Here is a 22,862-nt window from a genome sequence, read left to right on the forward strand (position 1 = left end):
AGTCACAGATAGGCACAACATAAAAATCTTTTTGTTGTGCCTATCTGCAAGTCAGCATCTCCCCTATATCATGAGTAGCAACTTTATTTCCCAGAATATTGTTACATTTCAGCCTGGATTTTCCATTGTTTGAAAAACTCAAATTCTATAGTTTTGCATTAAGGAGTTTGTGTTTAAGAACCATACCAAGCTTGAAAGTAAAAGGTTATTTATTTTGAATGTTACATGTACCTAAGTACAGAAATTTGTATTTTACGGAAAAAGGCCGTCAAAGTTTCTGCTTGTATTTGGCATTCTTTTAGAACTGTCCAGCAGCATAGGCAGGTTCTTTTTCATTTTCTAAATAAGTTTTCTTCCTTTTCACATTCCTATGATCCACTATTCTTGATTTTATCACCTTCAAAAACGATTTATCTGCCTTTACTACACGCTTTCTGTCTGTTGCATACAAAACTTTCATGCAGTTCACTCCGCACTTAGTTACCATTTCCTCTAAAACATGTTTCGTGCTCTGCACACCATCATTAAAACATGAAATTGCATCGTAAATACCAACAGCAAGTGCTTTTCTTCCAACAAAAATGGTTTTTGGCAATCCTTTCCATACACATTGGTTAAAACTTTCATTTGGGCTTTGGGTATCGTGATGAAGATATTTCTTCAATAAGTTTTTATTTGCAAGGTCCTTTGTTTCATGTATGACAATCTCTGGTGCAAATATAAACATCTGAATTCTACAGAGAGAAATACACTTACATATGACAGAAGAAGCTGTTCAAAGGGGTGTGGCACTGTATCTTGGTACACGTAAGTCTAAATAATGTGCCTTGTAATCTCTCATATATATATGTTTTATACATCAAACTATTCAGGAAGATGAGCACTACAAAATAGGCATATATTTGATTTTTTTGCCTACTCCCCTTAATTTATCTAGGCTTCTACCAATTTTCCATTCAACTGTAAAGAATTTGTGTTAGTGTTTTGCAACTGTGACTTATGTGACTTATTAAACTGGTAGTCCAGTAATTTTCACACCTGTCAGCACCTGCTTTCTTTGGAATTGGAATTATTACATTCTCCTTGAAGTCAGAGGGTATTCGCCTGTCTCATACATCTTGCTCACCAAATGGCTGGCTCACCCAAGGCAATCAATAGTTCTAACTGAATGTTGTCTACTCCTGGGGCCTTTCAATGCTCTGTCAAATTCTTCACGCTGTATCATACCTCCTACCTCATCTCCATTTACATCCTCTTCCATTTCCATAATATTGCCCTCAAGTACACTGCTCTTGTATACACCCTCTACATACTCCTCCCACCTTCCTACTTTCCCTTCTTTGCTTAGGACTGATTTTCCATCTCAGATGTTGATATTCATAGAGATGGTTCTCTTTTCTCCAAAGATCTCTTTAATTTTCCTGTAGGCAGCATCTATCTTACCCCCAGTGATATAAGTTTCTGCATCCTTACATTTGGCCTCTAGCCATTTCTGCTTAGCCATTTTGGACTTTTCCTGTCGATCTCTTTTTGAGATGTTTGTATACTTTTCCACCTGCTTCACTTACTGCATTTTTATATTTTCTCCTACATCAATTAAATTCAGTATCTCTTGTGTTACCCAAGAATTTTACTATCCCTTTTCTTTTCACCTGCTTGATCCTCTGCTGCTTTCACTATTTCATCTCTCAAGGCTACCCATGCTGCTTCTACTGTATTCCTTTCTCATTTTCTTGTCAATCATTCCCTAATATTCCCTCAATGAATTCTTCTTAAAAGTTGTGAGGTCAGGTGTAGATATAACAGCTTACCTAGACAATGTGATCCAAACACATATTTCAATCTCTTTGAAAAAATCACCCAAAGGGATGTGGAAAATGAAATTTTCTTTGAAAAACAAAACCTCTTCTGAGTGGGACATAATACCCATATCTGTAAACAAGAGTGTGTATAATATCATTTCACAACCACTGTCAGTTACCATAAACCAATATATTGAGCAAGGATGTTTTCCAAATGTATTAAACTATGTTGAGATAAAATAATATTTTTTTTTTAAAAAAAAAAAGATCAATGGAAAATATGGGGAATTACCATCCTATCTCTCTTCTGCCAGTAGTTTCTAAAGTGTTTGAAAAGGTTGCAGCAAAACCAATTCAAAAATGTCTTACTGTAAATGACATAATTTTTAAAAACCAGCTCAGACTCCAACAAGTAAAAATCACTGTAACCGTAACAACAAGTTTTCTCAGAAGACATGCTCCTCAGCAGATAAGGGTAGAAAATTCACAGGAATATTCTGTGATCTTACAAAAACTTTAGTTTTAGTGAGCCACTCCCTACTTCTTACACAAATCACATATCACATGGAATCAGACACACTGCTTTACAATAATTCACTATTTGCTTAACAGATAGCAAACAAAGAGTAATTATTACCTCTTCTTACGTCATAAGCGCGTGACTGCGTGTGAGATCGCTCTCAAAGTTTTTATATATTTTTAGGTTTCAGATATATATTTTAACGGTTTTTGTGATAATATTTACTATATAAGTGACTTATTAGTGGTTTCTTCGTTCACCTCTGCCTTTCTTGTGTTGTGACCTGATATTTGTGAGTGTTTCGTATAGAGCAACTTAACCTCTTACCATGTTTACATTCCACACTGACCAGTTACAGCTGTAGCGGCACATCGAAAGCTAAGTACTAATTAATTGTTTGTGTGTAATAGTTTATTTAGGAACTTTAGTAGTCTTCAACCGGTGTTCTTAGTGTTTTCCGGTGAAATAACTTCAGAAGAAATTTTTGCGAACTGCTTTCAGTTTCGTTACTGTGTCATTAGAAGTTTGATTTTCTTTCTGTGTTAGTATTTTGTTATATTCTCATTTGTTGTTGATTAATAGTGTCAATAATAGTAGTTACTTCCCTTGTAGAGCAAGTTTGTGATTATGGTAGTCAGTTTTTAACATCTTCCTATTGTAGTAGCGGAACTTTGTTTTCTTGTTTCAATAACTGAAAAATTTTACCATGAGTGAGAAGTATGGGCTTTGCCGTAGGTTCGTGAGTAGTGGTTTGCGGTGTGAGACTTGTTCGAAGTATTTTCACTGGGGGGAATGCAGTGGGGAAGCCAGTGGGCATTCTATGTAGCAAGAGTAAGTCAATAGAGGAGCAGGAGCGTAAGACCTGCAGGTGCAGTTGAAAAACGGACAGGATGAGCTAGATAGGATGAGGAGGGAGAAGGGGGTTGGGGAATGGGAGCTGGCTGTTGGCAAGAGATCTGCTAGGAGAAGGAGATTTTCAGATAGTTTTACTATTGGTGTTTGTAATAGATATGACCAACTGTCAGAGTCTAGTGGAGAGGAATCTCTAGTAGCTGTAGATGTAGGAAGTATGCAGCAGACCTCAGCAGTTACGGTGGCTAGGACAGTTGCAAAGTCTAAGAGAAAGAAGAAGGTTCTGCTGTTAGGTAGTTCTCATGGTAGAGGTGTAGGCCAGCAGTTGCAGGAAGTTTTGGGGAGTGAGTACCAGGTCACCAGCATTGTGAAGCCTAATGCAGGATTGGCTCAGGTGACTGTTAACATAGGGGGGTTATGTAGGGATTTTACTAAAGAGGATCAGGTAGTGATTGTGGGTGGGGCTGGTAATAGTATTGATGGGGATGGGGAGTATGACATAGATAGTGACCTGGAAAAGATAGCCACTCAGACTGGCAACACGAATGTGCATTTTGTGGAACTGTTTCAGCGTCACGATCAGCCTCATCTTAATACAGCCATCAGGCGTAATAACATGAGACTTGGGGGTGCGATGATGACAGAGGGCATGAGTCACATTTCAGTGGTGTTGGTGGAGTCTATCAGCACGACAGGTTTCACTAGACATGGCCTGCACCTCAACAGGTATGGAAAGGGGAGGTTGGCAAAGCTTATAGGTGACAGCATAGGTGGGGGTGGTGGGATCACTCATGGGAAAATTCTGGTAGTTGTGGGTGTTAGAGTTGTACCTTTTTTAGATTGAAGTCAGCTTATAGGTATTCCTGCTTAAGGGAAGTCTCTCTAACAAAGAAACCACTTTTGACAAAGTTTAGGTATCAGATTAATGAGGGAATTAGTATATTTCAACAAAATGTACAGGGTATTAGAGATAAAGTCAGTGAACTGCTTATAGATGTTGACTCTGAAATTATTGGTATATCTGAACACTTCTTAAATGAGGAGATAATTCAGAGGCTTCCTTTACCAGGATACAGGTTGGCTGGCAGTTTTTCTAGGAGCTCTTTGCAGTGTGGGGGAGTAGCCATGTATGTGAAAAACGGTATCCCATTTGAGTCAATTGATGTTTCAAAGTACTGCACTGAAAAGGTGTTTGAATGTTGAGCAGGTGTGGTTAAATTTAGTGGAGCTAAACTTCTTACTGTTGTTATTTATAGATCCCCAGACTCCGAGTTCACAACATTTTTGCTAAAGCTAGAGGAGGTCCTTGGTTCACTTTATAGGAAATACAAAAAGTTAGTTATATGTGGTGACTTCAATATTAATTTATAAGTGATTGTGCAAGGAAAGGGATGCTGGTAGAACTCCTTAATTCATATAATCTTATGCAAACCGTATTCTTTCCAACGAGAGTGCAAGGGAACAGTAGAACAACCATAGACAATATTTTTGTTCATTCCTCATTACTAGAAGGGCAGTCTGTTAGCAAAAAGGTGAATGACCTTTCAGATCATGATGCACAAATTTTAACTCTAAAAGATTTTTGTGTTGCATTACGTGTTAAATATAGTCATCAGCTGTTTAGGAAAGCAGATTCACTTGCTGTAGAGACATTTGTAAACCTCATCAAGGAACAAGAGTGGCAAGATGTTTATAGCGCTGATACAGTAGACGATAAATATAATGCTTTTCTCAAGACTTTTATCATGCTCTTTGAAAGTTGCTTTCCGTTAGAACATTCAAAACAGGGTACTAGCACAAACAGGCAGCCTGTGTGGCTGACTAGAGGGATAAGAATATCTTGTAGAACAAAGTGCAATTATATCAAAACGTTAGAAACAGTCACAATCTAAATGCAGCAGCCCATTACAAACAGTATTGTAAGGTGCTTAAAAAAGTTATTACGAAGGCAAAAAGTATGTGGTATGCAGATAGAATAGTTAAGTCTCAGGATAAAATTAAAACCATATGGGCAGTCGTAAAGGAAGTGGCTGGTCTGCCGAGACAGGTAGGGGATATAGAATCAGTGTGTAGTGGGAATGTCCGTGTTACTGATAAGTCGCATATACAGGGTGTTTCAAAAATGACCTGGTATATTTGAAACGGCAATACAAACTAAACGAGCAGCGACAGAAATACACCGTTTGTTGCAATATGCTTGGGACAACAGCACATTTTCAGGCAGACAAACTTCCGAAATTACAGTAGTTACAATTTTCAACAACAGATGGTGCTGTGGTCTGGGAAACTCTATAGTACGATATTTTCCACATATCCACCATGCGTAGCAATAATATGGCGTAGTCTCTGAATGAAATTACCCGAAACCTTTGACAACGTGTCTGGCGGAATGGCTTCACATGCAGACGAGATGTACTGCTTCAGCTGTTCAATTGTTTCTGGATTCTGGCAGTACACCTGGTCTTTCAAGTGTCCCCAAAGAAAGAAGTCACAGGGGTTCATGTCTGGTGAATAGGGAGGCCAATCCACGCCGCCTCCTGCATGTTTTGGATAGCCCAAAGCAATCACAGGATCATCGAAATATTCATTCAGGAAATTAAAGACGTCGGCCGTGCGATGTGATCGGGCACCATCTTGCATAAACCACGAGGTGTTCGCAGTGTCATCTAAGGCAGTTTGTACCGCCACAAATTCACGAAGAATGTCCAGATAGCATGATGCAGTAATCGTTTCGGATCTGAAAAATGGGCCAATGATTCCTTTGGAAGAAATGGCGACCCAGACCAGTACTTTTTGAGGATGCTGGGATGATGGGACTGCAACATGAGGATTTTCGGTTCCTCATATGCGCCAGTTCTGTTTATTGACGAAGCCGTCCAGATAAAAATAAGCTTCGTCAGTAAACCAAATGCTGCCCACCTGCATATCGCCGTCATCAATTCTGTGCACTATATCGTTAGCGAATGTCTCTTGTGCAGCAATGGTAGTGGTGCTGAGGGGTTGCCGCGTTTGAATTTTGTATGGATAGAGGTGTAAACTCTGGCGCATTAGACATTACGTGGACGTTGGCGTCATTTGGACCGCAGCTGCAACACAGCGAAGGGAAACCCGAGGCCGCTGTTGGATCACCTGCTGCACAAGCTGCGCATTGCCCTCTGTGGTTGCCGTACGCGGTCACCCTACCTTTCCAGCACGTTCATTCGTCATGTTCCCAGTCCGTTGAAATTTTTCAAACAGATCCTTTATTGTATCGCTTTTCGGTCCTTTGGTTACATTAAACCTCTGTTGAAAACTTCGTCTTGTTGCAACAACACTGTGTTCTAGGTGGTGGAATTCCAACACTAGAAAAATCCTCTGTTCTAAGGAATAAACCATGTTGTCCACAGCACACTTGCACGTTGTGAACAGCACACGCTTACAGCAGAAAGACGACGTACAGAATGGCGCACCCACAGACTGCGTTGTCTTCTATATCTTTCACATCACTTGCAGCGCCATCTGTTGTTGAAAATTGTAACTACTGTAATTTTGAAAGTTTGTCCGCCTGAAAATGTACTGTTGTCCCAAGCGTATTGCAACAAACGGTGTATTTCTATCGCTGCTCGTTTAGTTTTTATTGCCGTTTCAAATATACCGGTCATTTCTGAAACACCCTGTATGTACAGTATTTAATAATCACTTTCTGAATATAGCAGGTGAACTAAATAGAAACCTAGTCCGAACAGGGAATCATATAGCGCTCGTAGAAAAAAGTGTTCCGAGACTATACAGACTATACATGACGATAGTATCTGTTCCTGAAAGAACAGTTACCATAGATGACCATGCAGCTTTGCTAGAAATGAAATGATAATTAAATGGACACCCTAGCTGCAAACAGGGATTGATGTACTTCATTAAAGCATGTTGAAAATGTGTGCCCCAACCGGGACTCGAACCCGGGATCTCCTGCTTACATGGCACACGCGCTATCCATCTCAGCCACCGACGGCACAGAGGATAGCGCGACTGCAGGGACTTATCCCTTGCACGCTCCCAGTGAGACCCACATTCCCAACATGTCCACACCACTACATTCGTAGTGCGCCTAAGAGATGTTTGCCCATCATACTCATTACTCATGGCAGATTAATCTACCAAGTCCCATACGAGTTTGGGCATAGTGTGTATTTAATTATCATTTCATTTCTAGCAAAGCTGCATGGTCATCTACAGTAACTGTTCTTTCAGGAACAGATACTATCGTCATGTACAGTTAAAATATGGCTTCCCGGCCATTGACCTTCTTGTGCGAACGTGCACACACTATGCCTGAACTCGTACGGGACTTGGTAGATTAATCTGCCACGAGTAATGAGTATGATGGGCAAACATCTCTTAGGTGCACTACAAATGTAGTGGTGTGGACATGTTGGGAATGTGGGTCTCACTGGGAGCGTGCAAGGGATAAGTCCCTGCAGTCGCACTATCCTCTGTGCCGTCGGTGGCTCAGATGGATAGAGTGTGTGCCATGTAAGCAGGAGATCCCGGGTTCGAGTCCCGGTCGGGGCACACATTTTCAACATGTCCCTAATGAAGTACATCAATACCTGTTTGCAGCTAGGGTGTCCATTTAATTATCATTTCATTTCTTCCGAGACTGTTACCTGAAATTCTCCTCCATGATCCTGACAAGAGGGAGATTGAGTTAATAATTAAATCACTAAAGACCAAGAACTCTAATGGATATGATGGGGTATCTAGCAGAATACTGAAATATTGTTCCATGTATGTTAGCCCAGTACTTAGCCATATCTGTAACTTTTCCTTTAGGAGTGGTCAGTTTCCTGACCGAGTAAAGTACTCGGTAGTGAAACCACTTTATAAAAAGGGAGACAGGGATAATATTGACAATTATAGACCTATTTCTATGCCATCAGTGTTTGCTAAAGTTATCGAGAAGGTCGTATATACAAGGTTACTGGAGCATTTAAATTCACATAATTTGCTGTCAAATGTACAGTTTGGTTTTAAAAATGGCTTAACAACTGAAAATGCTATATTCTCTTTTCTCTGTGAGGTTTTGGATGGATTAAATAAAAGGTTGCAAACATAGGTGTTTTCTTTGATTTAACGAATGCTTTTGACTGTGTTGACCACAAAATATTACTGCAGAAGTTGGACTATTATGGAGTAAGGGGAGTAGCTTACAATTGGTTCACCTCTTACTTTAAGAACAGAAAGCAGAAGGTAATTCTCTGCAATATTGAGAGTGGTAGTGATGTTCAGTCCCAATGGGGCACTGTTAAGTGAGGCGTTCCCCAAGGGTCGGTGCTGGGGCCACTGCTGTTTCTTATTTATATAAATGACATGCCTTCTAGTATTACAGGTGATTCAAAAATATTTCTGTTTGCTGATGACACCAGCTTGATAGTGAAGGATCTTGTGTGTAATATTGAAACATTATCAAATAATGTAGTTCATGAAATAAGTTCGTGGCTTGTGGAAAATAATTTGATGCTAAATCACAGTAAGACTCAGTTTTTACAGTTTCTAACTCACAATTCAACAAGAACTGATATTTTAATCAGACAGAATGGGCATATTATAAGCGAGACGGAACAGTTAAGTTCCTAGGTGTCCGGATAGATAGTAAGCTGTTGTGGAAAGCCCATGTTCAGGATCTTGTTCAGAAACTAAATGCCGCTTTATTTACCATTAGAACAGTATCTGAAATAAGTGACATTTCAACACGAAAAGTAGTCTACTTCACATATTTTCATACGCTTATGTCATATGGTATTATTTTTTGGGGTAATTCTTCTGATTCAAAAAGGGTATTTTTGGCTCAAAAACAGGCTGTTTGAGCTATGTGTGGTGTAAGTTTGAAAACCTCTTGTCGACCCCTATTCAATAGTCTGGGAATTTTGACATTGCCCTCACAGTATATATTTTCTTTAATGTCGTTTGTTGTTAGCAATATTAGCTTATTCCCAAGAGTTAGCAGCTTTTACTCAGTTAATACTAGGCAGAAATCAAATCTGCATGTGGAATGCACTTCCTTGACTCTTGTGCAGAAAGGAGTGCAGTATTCTGTTGCATCCACTTTCAATAAGCTACCACAAGAACTCAAAAATCTTAGCAGTAGCCCAAACACTTTTAAGTCTAAACTGAAGAGTTTCCTCATGGCTCACTCCTTCTATTCTGTCGAGGAGCTCCTGGAAGAGCTAAGAAATTAAGCTAATTCCAGTGTTACATTCTTGATTTTCTTTATTTAAACTAACGGCTTGTCACCTGAATATGTTTCTTATATTTCATTTTATCTGTTTCTACAATCGTGTTATAATTTCATGTATTGACTCGTTCCATGACCATGGAGACTTCTCCTTAATGTGGTCCCACGGAACAATAAATAAATAAATAAATAATTCAAGAAATGATCCCTAAAACTACAAAACAACTGGCCAAGAAGTCCCTTAGGGTTTGATATTGTGCCCCAACTCATTCCTCCTCTACATAAATGACCTACCACTTGCTACTGACACTCATTCAGTTTTATTTGCTGACAATACGTCAGCTCTAATTGAAAATGAGGTGCCTGATAAAATTCTAGAAAGTGGCATAAATACTGTACAGAAACTGGAATCTTGGTTCCATCAAAATTGATTGAAACTAAATGCATCTAAAACCAAAATGATGCAATATGAAGATAAATTATTAGAACAAAGTGACTTGCAATGGTCAGGCTATCACAGAAGCAAACCAAATGAAGTTCTTAGGCCTAAATATTGATAAAAATTTAAATTGGAAGGCACATATAGACTGCTTAGCAAACAAATTTAACAGCATAGCTTTTGCAGTGTATATTTTGCCATGTGCCACAAGCATTAACATAAAAAAGATAGTCTATCACTCTTGCTATGTGTCGAGTATTCATAATGGCATAATTTTCTTGGGAAATTCAGCAAAAGCTACGAAACCCTTTGCATTAAAAAAAAACAATGGAACATGTACATTGCCAAATAACTCTTTCCCTTTCATCCACAACTCCAGTATTCACTATGGAGAGAATTTGAAATTCCCAACATACCATTTAAAACTCTATGCCCAAACACCAGAGTGTACAGGGTTAAATATTTACAAGAAAACAAAATGCATCAACATATTTATGATGGAGTTAGGTTCACAGAAAAGATTATTTTATACTGCCTGGTGGAAAAGTGTTACTATCCTACTGGAGAATTTCTTGAGGACAGTTTTACAATTTGAACAAGGAAATTATACATTACTTTCATACAGTGGAAACAGCAGTACATAACTGTGTAGCAATAGCTCAGAAAAAAAGTAAAAATCCTAATATATCTCCAATACATGAAATCAACAGTTATTTGAAATTGTATGTTATGTGATGAATACATCTTTTATCTCTCTATATCTGGAAGATAAATCTGGATAAGAATTATAAAATTAGTCACTACGGTTATTGCTGATAGTAGATATTTTCAGGATAGCTTCATCTGGCATGAATTAATTATCATACTGGTACATGAAAAGAATATGTAAGACTAGTAACACAGGTAACAAGAAAAAATGAAATGAAAGTAATGGAAGGAGGGAAGATAACTACTCATCATACAGTAGAGGTGCTGATTGTTCAACGAGCATATATAAAAGATTCAAATTGTGGTTGAGCTTTCAGTAAGCATCCTTCTTCAGGCCAAGTATAACAGAAATACAGATACACACAAGCACAGCAACAATTTCAATCTCTTTTGTATACCTATCATCCACTCAATTCCCTACCTACATGGTGAGTCCTACATTTATTCTTCCCGCTATTTGTATTCCACCCAGTACTGTTCAGCAACATCTTAAATGATGATATACACTCATAACCTAAAAAAACACATCACAAAGGAATTACTGAAATGGGATGGAAGCCTGAAGCTGGATGTACATGCACAGACAAACAAATGATAACAATTTCAGAAAAACACAAAGAGTTCGGCAAGTCAGCAATGCATTAGTTCACCTCTCACCCTTATGCAGCCTATTATTGAGTTTGATACTGATGGAATTGCTGAATGCCCACCTGAGGGATATCATCACATACTCTGTCCAACTGGCATGTTAGATCATCAAAATCCTGAGACAGTTGGATCGTCTCAGCCATAATGTTTCAAATGTTCTCAACTGGGGAGAGACCTGGTGATCTTGACGGCCAAGATAGGGTTCGGCAAGCACAAAGACCAGCAGTAGAAACTCTTGTCATGTGCAGATGACCATTATCTTCATGAAATGTAAGCTCAGGATGGCTCTCCATGAAGGGCAACAAAATGGGACATAGAATATCATTGGAGTACTGCTGTGCTGTAAGGCTGCCATGGATGACAACCAAGTCATGCTGCTGTGAAAAAGAAATGGAACCACAGACCATCATTCCTGGTTCTCAGACCTTACAGCTAGCAACAGTCAGGTTGGTATCCCATCACAGAGCATGTAATGTATAGATGTCTGTCAGACAAAAATGTAGATACCAAATCCACTGCCTCTGTGGCTTATTTATCATAATCAAAAATGCAAGTCACATGGGAAATTGCAGTCTTCAGAAGGCACCCATCACATTTGTATTCCTTCTTTCCATCTCTTCCTGCACCCGCTCTATCTCTCCACTCCCTCCTCCCCTGTCTCTCTGTGTCAGTCTCCTCCTGCCTCCTCTATGTTTGTTGATCTAATACTCTCCTCCTTCTTCATCTGGACATATGCCCTATTCCAAATGGTTCCTGAGATAGAACACATTGAATTTATGTTGTTATTTATTTTGTTTATTACTCAGTACATTGTCAGATTTACACTTGCACAACAGTTACTAAACACTACAACGTGATTTTTGCAAAATTTCATCTGAAATACCTTTACACTAACATCCTTAATGCCCATGGCCTTAGCACTATTGAACACTACCTTTACCAATGCCCGACAGATTCTAAACTGACAACCTTCTTCCTAGTCACCATGACCAATTATATCCTCACCCACAATTACTTCTCCTTTGAAGGTATTACACACAAACAAATCTGGGGTACAGCTATGGGCACCTGCATAGCACCATCCTATGTCAACCTATTCACAGGCCATCTAGAGAAATTACTCCTAAACACCCAGAATCCTAAAACCCTGATCTGGTTCAGATTCACTGATAACATCTTTGCAATCTGGAACGAGTATGAGGACATTCTATTTACATTCCTCAGAACTTCAACAGCTTCTCCCCAATTTGCTTCACCTGGTCCTACTCAATCCAAGAAGCCATCTCCCTAGATGTTGACAACCAACTCAAAGATGACTACATCAGTACCTCCGTCCACATGAAACCTACAGCTCAACTCTGACAGCTGCCACTCGTATCATACCCAGAAGTACCTCCCATACAGTCTAGCCATATGTGGCCATCACATCTGCAGTGACAAGCGGTTCCTCTTGAAATATACTGAAAGTCTCACTGAGGCCTTTATAGACCATAATTATCCTCCCAACCTTTTACAGAAACAAATCTCATATGCCTTATCTTTCCAGTCACCCCCCAAAGTCTCACCGTCCAGCCACAGAGGAATGTAACTCACTACCACCCACGACTGGAACAACTAAATTCCATTCTCCACCATGGTTTCAACTACCTCTCATCATGCTCTGAAATGAGAAATATCCTGCCACTATCCTTACCACCCATCCCACAGCAGTATTCTATCATCCATCGAACCTACACAATATGCTCGTCCATTACTACACAACCCCTGCTCCCAACCCTTTACCTTGTGGTCCATATCCCTGTAATAGACTTAGATGCAAGACCTGTCCCATACATCCTCCCACCACCACCTACTCCTGTCTGGTCACAAACATCACCTATTCCATCAAAGGCAGGGCCACCTGTGATACCAACCATATGATCTGCAAGCTAAGCTGCAGCCACTGCACTGCATTCTGTGTGGGCATGACAACCAACAAGCTGTCTGTCTGCATGAGTGGCCACTGACAAACTGTGGCCAAGAAACAACTGGACCACTCTGTTGCTGAGAATGCCACCCAACATGACATTCTTCATTTTAATGACTGCTTCACAGCATGTGCCATATGGATCCTTCCTACCAACGTCAGCTTTTATGAATTGCGCAGTTGGGAACTCTCCCTGCAATGTATCCTACGTTCCCATAACCCTCGTCATCTCAACTTCCATTAATCATTGTCCTCACGCATTTAGCCGCTTCCCTGTTCCCATTCCAACACTACACAGCCCACTATTCCAGTAAAACATCCAGTCTTTTTACTTCACTTTTTACTTCTGTCTTCCCCCCTCTCTTCTTCCACCCTTCCCTCCATCTAACTTTCCAGCTGCACCTCACTGCCCTACCCTCTCTCCACCTCATCCCTGCATGCTCCCCTGCAGTATACTTCACCATCCTCCACCCCCTACGCTGCTATCCTTCCCCCTTCCTGCCCTGGCCTCCTCCTTAGCCCCACTCTGTTGCCTCTCCCATCATGCACTGCTGCTACTGCTCATAGTCAGGCTTCAGCTGCCAGAGTCAGTGGTTAGGTGGGTGTGAGTTACGTGTGTGTGTGTGTGTGTGTGTGTGTGTGTGTGTGTGTGTGTGTGTGAGTCATCTATTTTTGACAAAGGCCTTGTGGGCCAAAAGCTTACTTTTTGACAGTATTTTTGTTGTGCTGGTCTGTGACTCAGCATCTCCACTATATGGTGAGTACCAACAATCCTTATCATAATAATGCAACTGAAAAATATCTGTTTTTATCACATAATCATACCCATCACATAACAGCTTCTGTACATTTCACAATAAATATCTGAATATCCCACCATTAACTTCAATTTATCGGCACACTCTCAGGAGGATATGTTGTGTTGCGTGTCTGAGTGCCTCATCATCCTCAAGACTTCATCTAACTTCTTAAACAAAAATCTAATGGTGTAAGGTCTGGTGATCTCAGTGGACAGTTAATTGTACTGTCACGACCAAGCCATCGATTAAGTAAGTGTGGTTGAGATGTTCCCTCAAACATCTCATAGAATATCGAGGGGTTCTGCTATGCTGGACGTAAACTGTAGTCTGTGTGGCCAAAGGCTTTCAACAAATGAATTTTCCAAAAAATGCAAGTAATTCTATTCCATAATTCACTCTTCTAACAAGCCTGGACCTATGAACACATTAGCAACCATGCCGCATCAAACACTGATCAAGAAATGATATTGGAAATTGATGTCCATTGTTGTATGTAGATTTTCTTGCAGCCATTGATGATAAGTACCTGAGCTGTTGATTCCATTATCTCTAAATCTGGCTTTATCAATGAATATCATTAATGGAAATAAATGACAACTGCCATTTAATCAACACAAAGCTTAAGATGTGTGGCATTGTCCCCAATGTGAACATTGTGGACACACTGTATATGAATTGGGTAAAAGTTGCATGTAATATTCACCATAAATGTGTTTGTGGGGCACTACATTCTCCAAAAGTCACTGTGTGCTGGTAGTAGGACTACGCTGCACCATTTCAACAATGTGTTGCTTTTCCTGCACAGGTTGTTGAACTACATGTTCAGATAAAAATTGGAAACTTGGAAGAATACCCTCTTGACATAATGCACTGAAAATTCTAAGAAACACTGTATGCTCAGGAATATGATGTGGATGAAAGTGCTAATGACATTCTTCAACAGCATCAGGAGTACTATTATCTCAGAAGGCATAAACATAAACCATATCTGCATATTCTTCATTAGTGTAGATGTGTGGCGTTTTAACCAGTGTGTGTACAAATACAGTTAACTGATGTTTCTCTCTGATAAACTCTCAGTGCCCCACATGACTTCACTCACAACACAGCATGGATGAATGCACACTGAATGGTCTTGGCAGGAGATAACTCAAAGAAGTTGGAACCAATTATATAGGTTGGTCTAGAATAAAGTGTCAAAAGAACTTGTATGTGTGCACCACTTGCACAAAAACAAATGTAAATTAAATGTGTTCTATCTTAGAAACCATCAGAAATTAGGTTTATATCCATACAAAGTTTCTTGCTTCATTGAGTTTTCCTGTAATATCCCCGAATGTCAATCATTTCACCTGGGACACCAGTACAACATTCATATACATATCCTTTTCCTTCTGGCTTCACACATGTACATGTTCAACACATATATTGCATGGATCTACTCCTTCCTCCTCTCTGGGTCTACCTCTTCCTACCCCTTCTATCTGACCACTTGATCCTCCCACCTCCATATGTTCATCACCTCCTCCACCTCTGTGGTTCCTCCTTCCACTCTCTCTGTCTATCTCATCCTCTTCCTTTCCCTTTTCCAACTATCCATCACCATTCCACACCTTCCCTCTACCTCCTGCAACTCCCCCCCCCCCCCCCCCCCCTCTGTGTTCACCTCCTCCTCTCCTTCCTCCTTGTCTGCCCCTCCTTACCCTCTCCCCTCCTCTATATTCAACTTCTCCACTCCTTCTCTCTGTTCATTTCCTCCTGCCCCTTTCCCTTCTCCGCCTGCCAATCATGATTCTACACCTTTCATCTACCTCCTACATCTCCCCCTCCACCCTCTCTATTTTCACCTCCTCCTCCCCTTCCTCTCTGTATGTCCCTTCCTTGCTTGCCCCTCCCGCATCCAACTCCTCTGCCTCATCTCTATGTCCACCTCTCCTCCCCCTCCCCCCTTCCTCTCTCTTTCCATCTCCACTTCCACTCTCTCTGTTCATGTCCTCTACCCTTTCTCTTCTCTTCATCTCATCCTCCTCCACACCCTCTATATCCATCTTCTCCTCCAAACTCTCTCTGTCTATATTCTTCTCCGCTCCTTCTCTGTCCATCTCATCCTCCACCTCTCTCACTATTTATTTCCCCCACTCTATGCTCAGCCATGTCCATATATATAAAAGAACCATAGTGTTTATAATCTCCCAGCTCTAATAAATGTCGGGGCCAAAAAACGTTTTTCAAGCCGCCTGAAAAACAGGAGTGTTGCAATATAGTATAGGCGTGCTTTACCTGTTTCGTAGGGGATACACATGCAGGTGGGTGCAGCTGAGACGGATAGATAATGTGATGGTCAGCGAGAGTGGGTGTCTGAGAAATTGTATTATTTTATTGAGAAGAGTTTTCCATTTGTTATTAAAACTCTCTATTTGGTCATAATAAACCATTGTTTTTGTTTACCTGTATCTTACTACTGCTTATAAAGCATCTCCCTATGGGAGATATAGCAAAGGTGACATTCTTTATGAGGAACTCTACTGAGAAAATTTATAGAACCACAATTTGAGGTGACTACAGACAGAACCATTCTACTGCCAGAAATACATATTTTGCATAAGGACCACAAAGATTAAGATAACAAAAGAGGCATTATGGCTCATATGGAGGCACATATACAGTCATTTTTCCAGTATATTTGTCAATGTGTTTTGTGACCTATGATCAAGCTGCAAGGCTGAAGTCCACAGATAAATTTAACACTGTCTCTGGAGTTGTATGGTGTAAAACAGCAGATAATTATGAAGTAGATGCTTATATGTGTGTGAAATGTACATCACATACGTAGGTGGATAGGGGAAAGGGGGGGGGGGGGAGGATGAGGTGGAAAGATGGAAGGGGAGGAAAGAGATGGACAGAGGGAGGAGGAAATGTGCTACTTGAAGACCGGACAGGTTTTACAGCAAGTATACCATAAAGTGCCATTAAAAGATAATGACAATAGTTCTCAGATGCAGGTACAACTAGACTGAGTACATGAAAACAGTGTTATTGATAAAGAGCAGTTAGTGTGTATGCCAGGCATCCAGCAGTGAGAGTTCTGCTTGCATCAGTACATAAATTGGACTGTTTACTGGCATCTTCAGCAACATGAATGGATGACTGTTCGCTTCGTATGTCAATCCAGTTTTTATTTACAGAATAATCTTCTTCTGGGGGTACAGTAGCAGGTGTAATAGAGTAGCAAGTACTGTGGAAAGAGACCAGCTGATGGCAGTCTGCTTTGGGAAGGTAAGAGGTTTGTTTGACACAAAAACCTTCTCAATTTTTATCATGGCCAGAGGTACATTGTCAACAGCCACAGGTACAGGTATAGGTCTCATGCATGGCTCTGCAGAGGTGAAGCTGGGCAGGACAGTCAGGTTTTGGGTGACAGTCAATATGTGTGTCCAGTTACACTAGTGAATGAATTTCTTGCAAATCAAGATATACCTTGCATGACATAACCCAATGGGATTTGTTTAGAGTTTGTCTCAGATACGTTGTGAACACATATGCAGCCTGTCATGAAAGAGCCTTCCATTATTGACCAACTATTTTTCAGGAATACAGTTAACTGTCGACACAGTTTACAGACAACTTCTCTGACAGCAATCTGTATTGTCAACAAGTGTGAGTAACAAATAAGCTATTATGTGTTTTGTTGTTAGAGATTTTTTTCTCTGAAGGTTGTTGGTTTCAAAGTGTTTTTAATGACATGATTAAATTTTATCTTATTTCACTTTTGCAAAAGTACCCATGACTATCAAGTAGTTCAGAAAAGAATTCTCCAAATGGCCCTATAATGCTATTTCAAAAAAATTTTTCTTTGTGATTACGAGGTGCATTCAAGTTCTAAGGCCTCCGATTTTTTTTCTCCGGACTGGAAAGAGATAGAAACATGTGCATTGTTTTAAAATGAGGCCACGTTCATTGTCAATACGTCCCAGAGATGGCAGCACCGTACTGCAGATGGAATTTTACCGCCAGCGGCGAGAATGAGAACTGCTTTAAATACTTAAAATGGCGACGTTTTCCTTACTTGAACAGTGTGCAATCATTCGTTTTCTGAATTTGCGTGGTGTGAAACCAATTGAAATTCATCGGCAGTTGAAGGAGACATGTGGTGATGGAGTTATGGATGTGTCGAAAGTGCGTTCGTGAGTGCGACAGTTGAATGAAGGCAGAACATCGTGTGACAACAAACCGAAACTACCTCGGGCTCGCACAAGCCGGTCTGATGACATGATCGAGAAAGGGAAGGGCTGCGCCTGTGCTGTTTCACCAAGACAACGCACCCGCACATCAAGCTAACGTTACGCAACAGTTTCTTCGTGATAACAACTTTTAAGTGATTCCTCATGCTCCCTACTCACCTGACCTGGCCCCTAGTGACTTTTGGCTTTTTCCAGCAATGAAAGACACTCTCCATGGCCGCACATTCACCAGCCGTGCTGCTATTGCCTCAGCGATTTTCCAGTGGTCAAAACAGACTCCTAAAGAAGCCTTCGCCGCTGCCATGGAATCATGGCATCAGCGTTGTGAAAAATGTGTACGTCTGCAGGGCGATTACGTCGAGAAGTAACACCAGTTTCATCGATTTCGGGTGAGTAGTTAATTAGAAAAAAAAATCGGAGGCCTTAGAACTTGAATGCACCTCGTAGTTCGCATAATAGACCTTCATCAGATCAATCTACATAATGAGTGATGTGAAGGCACAAGATATAAACTTGTAAGCATAGTACACTACTGGCCACTAAAATTGCTACACAAAGAAGAAATGCAGATGATAAACGGGTATTCATTGGAGAAATATATTATACTAGAACTGACATGTGATTACATTTTCACGCAATTTGGGTGCATAGATCCTGAGAAATCAGTACCCATAACAACCACCTCTGGCCGTAATAACGGCCTTAATATGCATGGGCATTGAGTTACACAGAGCTTGGATGGCATGTACAGGTACAGCTGCCCAGGCAGCTTCAACACAATACCACAGTTCATCAAGAGTAGTGACTGGCATATTGTGACGAGGCAGTTGCTCGGGCACCATTGACCAGACGTTTTCAATTGTTGAGAGATCTGGACAATGTGCTGGCCAGGGCAGCAGTCAAACATTTTCTGTATCCAGAAAGGCCCGTACAGGACCTGCAACATGCGGTCGTGCATTATCCTGCTGAAATGTAGGGTTTCACAGGGATCGAATGAAGGGTAGAGCCATGAGTTGTAACACATCTGAAATGTAACGTCCACTGTTCAAAGTGCCATCAATGCGAACAAGAGGTGACCGAGACATGTAACCAATGGCACCCCATACCACCATGTCGGGTGATATGCCAGTATAGCAATGACGAATACACGCTAATGTGAGTTCACCGTGATATCGCCAAACACAGATGCGACCATCATGATGCTGTAAACAGAACCTAGATTCATCCAAAAAAATGACGTTTTGCCATTCGTGCACTCAGGTTTGTCGTTGAGTACACCATCGCAGGCGCTCCTGTCTGTGATGCAGTGTCAATGGTAACAGCAGCCATGGTCTCCGAGCTGATATTCCATGGTGCTGCAAACGTTGTCGAACTGTTCATGCAGATGGTTGTTGTTTTGCAAACGTCCCCATCTGCTGACTCAGGGATTGAGATGTGGCTGCATGATCTGTTACAGCCATGGAGATAAGATGCCTGTCATCTTGACTGCTAGTGGTACGAGGATGTTTGTATCCAGCACGGCATTCTGTATTACCCTCCTGAACCCACCAATTCCATATTCTGATAACAGTCATTGGATATCGACCAAAGCAAGCAGCAATGTAGTGATACAATAAACCGCAATCAAGATAGGCTACAATCTGACCTTTATCAAAGTCGGAAACATGATGGTACGCATTTCTCCTCCTTACATGAGGCATCGCAACAACGTTTCACCAGGCAACTTCAGTCAACTGCTGTTTGTGTATGAGAAATTGGTTGGAAACTTTCCCCATGTCAACACGTTGTAGGTTCGCCACCGGCACCAACCTTGTGTGAATGCTCTGAAAAGCTAATCATTTGCATATCACAGCATCCTCTTCCTCTCAAATTTCACATCTGTAGCACATCATCTTCATGGTGTAGCAATTTTAATGGCCAGTAGTGTAATAAAAAAATGTGGACATACTTGTAATACACATTAGAATACGAGTATAAATACACAGTATTATAAATGTAGAGCAGTAGTGCAGTCCACTGGAATCAGGCGTGTCTCATGTCAGTAAAGTATTGATTTTACTGTAGGCCTATACACTTATGTTTATATTAATAAAGTACTGACACTAGTGATGCATCAGATAATGTCTGAGGAAAAGAGACTTGGTACTGAAAGGAGATGTAGAGGGATAAAATTACAGGAAATTATAGAACACATTATATGGTACCATTTCATTGTCTTTTGGGCATACATGTAGAACAGCGATATTTTTTCCTTCAATATTTCAGCTGTTAACCATGTAGCCATCTTGAAGACAATTCAGTTACTGAATTAAAACAACTTTACACAATAGTAGACTACCTAGTAAAGATTAACATGTGACCGGAGGAGTCAAAAACACCTAAAAAGAATAAAGTAGTGTCTTACCTTTGTGACAAGGTTTCTGAGTGGTTCAGGATCGACCTTATCTGTATCACCAGTCCATAAGGTAAGTGTGGAATTTTTGAGATTTGAATCCAGCCATTCAACCAGTTTCTCAGAGCAGCGGCCAGCATAAATAGCTCTCACAGCCAGGGTAACATTATCGGAGTTGTTCAGGTTGTACTTCTGTAGGTAGGCCAACATATTCTTGAGGTGCTCTTGAGTGTAGCAAGAGTCACCAGAGGAAACCTTGGTAGTCCAGCCCACTGACAGGCCAGCTGATGGAAAGAGGATGCTGGATTCATTCAGAAACACATCTGGGTTCACATTCTCTTTATCAGCACCCACTGGGCCCACCAGGATGTCTGCATTCAGCCACAGTGGATATGGTTTCTGCAAAAAAAATCAGATGTTGGGGTCAAGCAAAGCATCACTTGTCAACCATACAATATTATTATTCACTTACACACTTCTTCATAGCTCAGCTCACTAACAGATGTTAGTACAATGCCACTCAAGTGTGAAGTAGCTTGTTAAAATTCTGTGACAGAAGAAACTTTCATCAATGAGTATGAGGCACTAGACTGAGACTCAGGTAATAAACTTTTAACAAATATTTTATCATGTCAAATTTAAGGCTTTAACATTTAAACTGAATTTATTTTGGTCTGTTTTGATAATGGTGTCGATAAGCATTATGATGTGGCCCTTAAACCCATCATCATCATCATCATTATCGTCTTCTTTTTTCTTCTTAAGCACTAGAAGGAGAAAGAGTATAATCACCTTTATCATTATCAAATGATGATGACAGTAATGATGATGATGATGATGATGATGATGATGATGATGATGATGCTGATAATGATGACAATGATGACAGAATGCGATATTATTCTGGTGATCTGGTCATTGCATGGGAAGAGTTATTTCAGTCTCCCTCTCAGTGTTTAATGAGTGACTGCTACTACAGTATAAACGAGTACCTTCACCGACCTAGTTGCAGGTAATTATATTCATGTACTATGTTGATACTATATGCCATAGTAAATGGCAATAGTATTTTCAGTCAAATGTTTGCTATGATCTGAATTAGCATTTTGGACAGAAGTGTTGCTACTATTATGTGTTTTTATTTAAATCTTAACAATAATACATGAAAAATATCTTTCATGCAATTAATCAAAATTGTACACACTGTTTTAATGTACAACTGTGTAGGGTACTGTGCATCCTTGTATTTGTAGGATGCTATATATACAATTTACTTTTATATACCATGTATTTTCTGATGAAATCCATGCAATGTAAATTGTCTCTGGGTAAGTAAACAACAACAACAACAACTACTACTACTACTTCTTCTACTACTAACATGACATATTTTATGGATATTAATGACAATGAAGTTATAAATTATTCTTAATGCAAAAATTAACATGTAATGCATGGAAATCATTTGCACAATGCAAAAACTGCGGTATGCTTCATGTGTAGTGGAATAAATATGTTGAACACATCATTTAAACCTAGTTTATTGGTAATGTCACAGTAAACACACAAAACAACAATATGATAGAGTTAAGCTTGTGAGAAGAGCTGATCTTGCAACACTCAGTATTAAATAATCTTATTAATTATTTTTATAATGGAAAACTGGTGTATGATGAGTCAGTTAGTAAGCACTTAACAGAAGCTTCACAACAGTAAGCACTCAGAATAAGTATTCTATTTCCCCAAAACAAAAACACCCTGTATCACGTATCCTCATTCTTTTTTTGGTTAGTTACCGCAATCAAATATTTTCATAAGTGCACGTGTTTGGACACTGAGAGAATGTTGACGGAGCTGCTGTCCCAATCACTATGGTTGCTACCCTTCACCGTGATTGGCAGCAGCCTCATTGCTGAAGTAAGCTGCTGCACCATTGGGACTGCAGAGCTCCCAAACGGGCAGCAGCAGCTACACCACTATGTTACATTAGTACTGACACCACATATCCATGTTAACGCTGTCCCATTTAGGAATGGATGCACTACTATTTGGAAGACCAGAGCTCCAGGAGAAGATATGGCTGCTAACCAGTGTATTGGAGAGGACTGGCTACTATTTGGTAGAAGAGCTCACACAAAAGTAGGAGAGATGCACTAAGATGTAGGTATGTCATAGTAACAGCAGCCAGCACAACTGCTCCACAAATCTTCTCTTGGTGTACAGATGCATATTTCCTCAAAAAGGGTGGGTATTTTACGCATTCTGCATTTTCTGAATGGG

General features: G+C 40.3%; 1 protein-coding gene across 1 annotated transcript in view; it reads right to left on the reverse strand.

The window, feature by feature from the left end:
* The window catches only part of LOC126278724 (protein FAM151B-like), a 371,546-nt gene that overhangs the window by 16,625 nt on the left and 332,059 nt on the right, over positions 1-22,862 (reverse strand). Inside the window, exon 4 of the mRNA XM_049978998.1 lies at positions 20,595-20,981. Within this exon, the coding sequence (XP_049834955.1) occupies positions 20,595-20,981 (387 nt within the window). The remainder of the gene's footprint in view (positions 1-20,594; positions 20,982-22,862) is intronic.

Source organism: Schistocerca gregaria, chromosome 6, assembly GCF_023897955.1.
Source record: "Schistocerca gregaria isolate iqSchGreg1 chromosome 6, iqSchGreg1.2, whole genome shotgun sequence".
Taxonomy (NCBI): Eukaryota; Metazoa; Arthropoda; class Insecta; order Orthoptera; family Acrididae; genus Schistocerca; species Schistocerca gregaria.